Source organism: Pseudophryne corroboree, chromosome 6, assembly GCF_028390025.1.
Source record: "Pseudophryne corroboree isolate aPseCor3 chromosome 6, aPseCor3.hap2, whole genome shotgun sequence".
Lineage (NCBI taxonomy): Eukaryota > Metazoa > Chordata > Amphibia > Anura > Myobatrachidae > Pseudophryne > Pseudophryne corroboree.
The window spans coordinates 623,763,589-623,767,130 of NC_086449.1; the positions used below are offsets into that span (position 1 = coordinate 623,763,589).

Consider the following 3,542-nt stretch of genomic DNA (forward strand, 5'->3'; position numbering starts at 1 on the left):
CAGAATGTATCTTAATGAAGCCACCGGAGTTACTAGATATTATCTATTATTCAAGAACTCATGCTGTACCAACTACAGGAATCTATTAGCTATCTATCTATCTATCTATCTATCTATCTATCTATCTATCTATCTATCTATCTATCTACTGTATCTCGCTATCCTTTATTACTATCGCTTCTACAATAAATGTGTTCTCTTACTGTTACAATTTAATTACACTTATCCATGCATGTCATATATTGCAAGCATAAAAAAAAACGTAATACAGTTCAAAAATAAAGTATTTATTGCAGATGTTGATTTGTGGAAATAAAACATTTTTTTAAACCTCAGGTTGTATTCAAAGAACAAAAAAAATATTCACACGCAAACACATGAACTTCACCAAATACAGTGACATAAAATATTATATGCATAAAGGACGAGAGGTTGGGGAGAGATGAAGAATTTACAAAAGGACCTGATTCTTTTTTTTTTTTTTTTCAATTTGTGTATTATACAGAGTGGAGATAAAAGAAGGACAAACCAAATGAGTGTCAGTACAGACAGAAGGCAAACTGTTGCATATTGATCGTCACTTAGCTACAGTCACTGTGCAGAATAACCACTAGTAATGTAACAGAGAGCCTCTAACCACAGTGTATAGTACAGTCAGCTGTGAGTGTATCAGACAATTCTGTGTACAGCTCCCAAATTACAAATAAATTGGAGACTTGTTTAAGTTCCAGTCGGTACATATGGTGTGAGAATCGCAAAAACAAGAACTGAAAACCCCCAGTTGTAAAATGCTTTGCGGTTCTAATTTATTATTTATCACTTTTGCTGGATAGAACACAAAAGAAAGAACAAGAAAAAATACCCCACTTCTTACTGTGCTTGTGCAAGTTCATTGCGTTAAAGTGAAGCTTCCCATCTGCAGCTAACATTTGGGTGAAACTGCAAAGGTGGCAAATTCTAGTAAACTTATATGCGACTGATGCAACACTGTGAGGGGACTATACTGTACATGTACAGGAACAGCAAGCATTGTCATTTACCAGTGTTTGAGATGATACATGTATTGCAATGTAGTGGTAAGTACCAATACAGCTGAGACTGGACTATCCTGATGTGGAAGTGGGGGTAGGAGAAGTCAGATGATATTACTGCACCTAGCAGGAAAACCAGTTTCTTCAGGCACCATCATCCAAAAACTGCTTTACTATATATCTGGCTGGATCACACAGAGTTTAGATTGGGGAAACAAACAAGTCAAAGGATGGCTTCTTGTGTGTATTTACTGCAAGTCCTCAGAAGTTCTCAATAAAGATCCCTGCTCTTTTGTATATCTCTACTAAAAGTTCAAAAAGGGTCTGCAAATCCCCACAGTTAATGGACTGCAGAGTACTTCATCCTTTTTTGTTTTTGTCTCTGATTGCAAAACCATACTCGAACCACATTCTTTTTAAGGTCCAGTTTCTCAGCAATGGCTGCAATTTTCTCAGAAGAGGGTCTGGGCTGGATGGAAAAGTAAGCTTCCAGGGACCTCTTCTCTGGCGCAGCGATAGATGTACGTTTGCGCTTTCTCTCACTCCCATTAAAGATCTCAGGCTTTGTGTTCTTCTCCCTGTAGGCAGCCTCGGCTTCTTCTAGCCAAGCCTGGAGGACAGGTTTCAGGGCTATCATGTTGTTGTGGGACAGGGTGAGGGACTCAAACCTGCAGATGGTGCTCTGGCTCAGAGACCCAACACCTGGGATCTTGAGGTTGGCCAAAGCTGCTCCAACATCTGCTTGGGTAACTCCAAGTTTTATCCTCCTCTGCTTGAACCTTTCTGCAAAAGCCTCCAGCTCCCTTGGATCGGACTCCACATCGTTGATGCAGGACATCCCATTGTGAGCAGAGACAGAGTGAGGATGGCCCATTCCCATGGCCTGATGCAGGTGTCCCATGGCACTTAGGTGGTGTGGATGGATCTGAGAGGACATCACTGAGTGGTCAGCTGTCCCCATGCCACTTACAGTCAAAGTAGGTGAGATGTGGTCCAGCAGGTCTCCCTCCAGGCATTGGTGCACTGAGTGATGGGGGTGCGTGGTCAGCGTGGATGGGTGAGAGATGGGCACTGCAGAGGAGGTAGAAGTGCATGGGACACTGCTCATCGTATGGTAGGTTACGTCTGGTTTGAAATGATGGTTTTTTCCGTGTGAGACAATATCCACAGCCGCCAGAGCTTCAGCACGGGCCAGCAGACTCTCATCAAAGCCTCCAAATATATTGCCCTGGAGCTGCAAGCAAGAATGCGCATATTGGTGTCAGTGGGGAATACTGTCAAGTCAGGATTAAAAAACATTTTCAAGCACACAGATTCCTCCTCAAAGCTCAGGTCATAAAAATTAATATGAAGGCAGAAGCTTTGCTTGGATAGACATGTGGATCTGAGACAGGAGAGGGGGAGAGGTACTGAGGGAGAAAGAGAGAGAGAGAAAGAAAGCGAGAGAGAGAGAAAGAGAAAGGTTCAGAGACATGCAATTGTACTGGTGGCATGAAATAAACATTAAGCAAGTGCCTGTCAAAAATGTGCCTTAAAGCTGTAATTATGCCTGATGTACATACCTGAGGGGCTTGCAGACAGACCCTGCGCATAGCCTCTGAGCTGGAATGCAGGCTGGAATACTTGGGCTCTTGGAGCATTGGGTGCATGGTGAACGGCTGCTTACCGTTCATGGCCATCATCTCTGCTCACCTGGCAGGTAGGCAGCCCTGAGACAGATCCAGGGATGTCTCGGTGGCTTGCTACAGTTATAGTGAGCTATTTACAATGACACAGCTCCTCTCTCTCTCTCCCTCTCTCTCTCTCCCTCTCTCTCCCCACCTGCTTCTTCACTCATCTTACAACCAGCATGCCAAGAATAGGAGCAGCCAGTGTGCGCAGGCGTGCTGCCAGGCTCCGGCTACAGTAAGTAGCCCGGTGAAGGGAGCCCCTTGCACTGAAAGAGATGCGCCTGTGACGCATGGCGATATGATACCACCTGGAACGTGCAGGCAGTGAGTGGGCCGGTTGTGAGCCCAGGAGATGAGCATTGGAGACTGTACAGTATGAAATCCGTTATTAGTTACACATCTCTGAGCTGTCGATGTTATCTGAAGAAGGTGTCCCATGTTCTACTATATTACAGCAGAAACAGCAACTTGGCTTGTGGAAGAAGAAAATGCATTTTTTTATTCCAGTTTTTCGTGCAAAATGATTAATTGCTAAATAATGCAGAATGGGAAATGTGCAAACCATCTGATTAATGATAATTTTCCAGTGTTATAAGGAAAAAAATAATTATATATATATATATATATATATATATATATATATATATATTAGATAGATTGATTATAGTACAGCAAAAAAAAAAACACGCTGATACGGCAAAAGTTATTAAAGTGTTAAAATAAGCAGTGGGGCATTAGATGACAAGTGTGCTGCGCTGCTCACAGTGGACTTTCTTGTGAAATACTTCAGGTAGATTAATAAATATTTATATGGAAAATCTTCATAGTACAGCAACACGTA

General features: G+C 42.4%; 1 protein-coding gene across 1 annotated transcript; it reads right to left on the reverse strand.

Annotated features, from left to right (window-relative positions):
• Positions 1-298: 298 nt before the first annotated feature.
• On the reverse strand, positions 299-2,861 carry POU4F3 (POU class 4 homeobox 3). The gene is made up of 2 exons (XM_063930538.1): positions 2,594-2,861; positions 299-2,265 (listed from the first exon to the last, which is right to left on the reverse strand). Exons 1-2 carry the CDS (start codon positions 2,711-2,713, stop codon positions 1,372-1,374), a joined length of 1,014 nt encoding a protein of 337 aa, XP_063786608.1. The 5' UTR covers positions 2,714-2,861; the 3' UTR covers positions 299-1,371.
• Positions 2,862-3,542: the final 681 nt, after the last annotated feature.

Excerpts from the sequence above, each read along its gene's own strand:
- POU4F3 (XM_063930538.1), bottom strand. The coding sequence starts at position 2,713 with ATGATGGCCATGAACGGTAAGCAGCCGTTCACCATGCACCCAATGCTC. Across the intron at positions 2,266-2,593 it reads TCTGTCTGCAAGCCCCTCAG|CTCCAGGGCAATATATTTGG; the intron begins GTATGTACATCA and ends TCTTGCTTGCAG.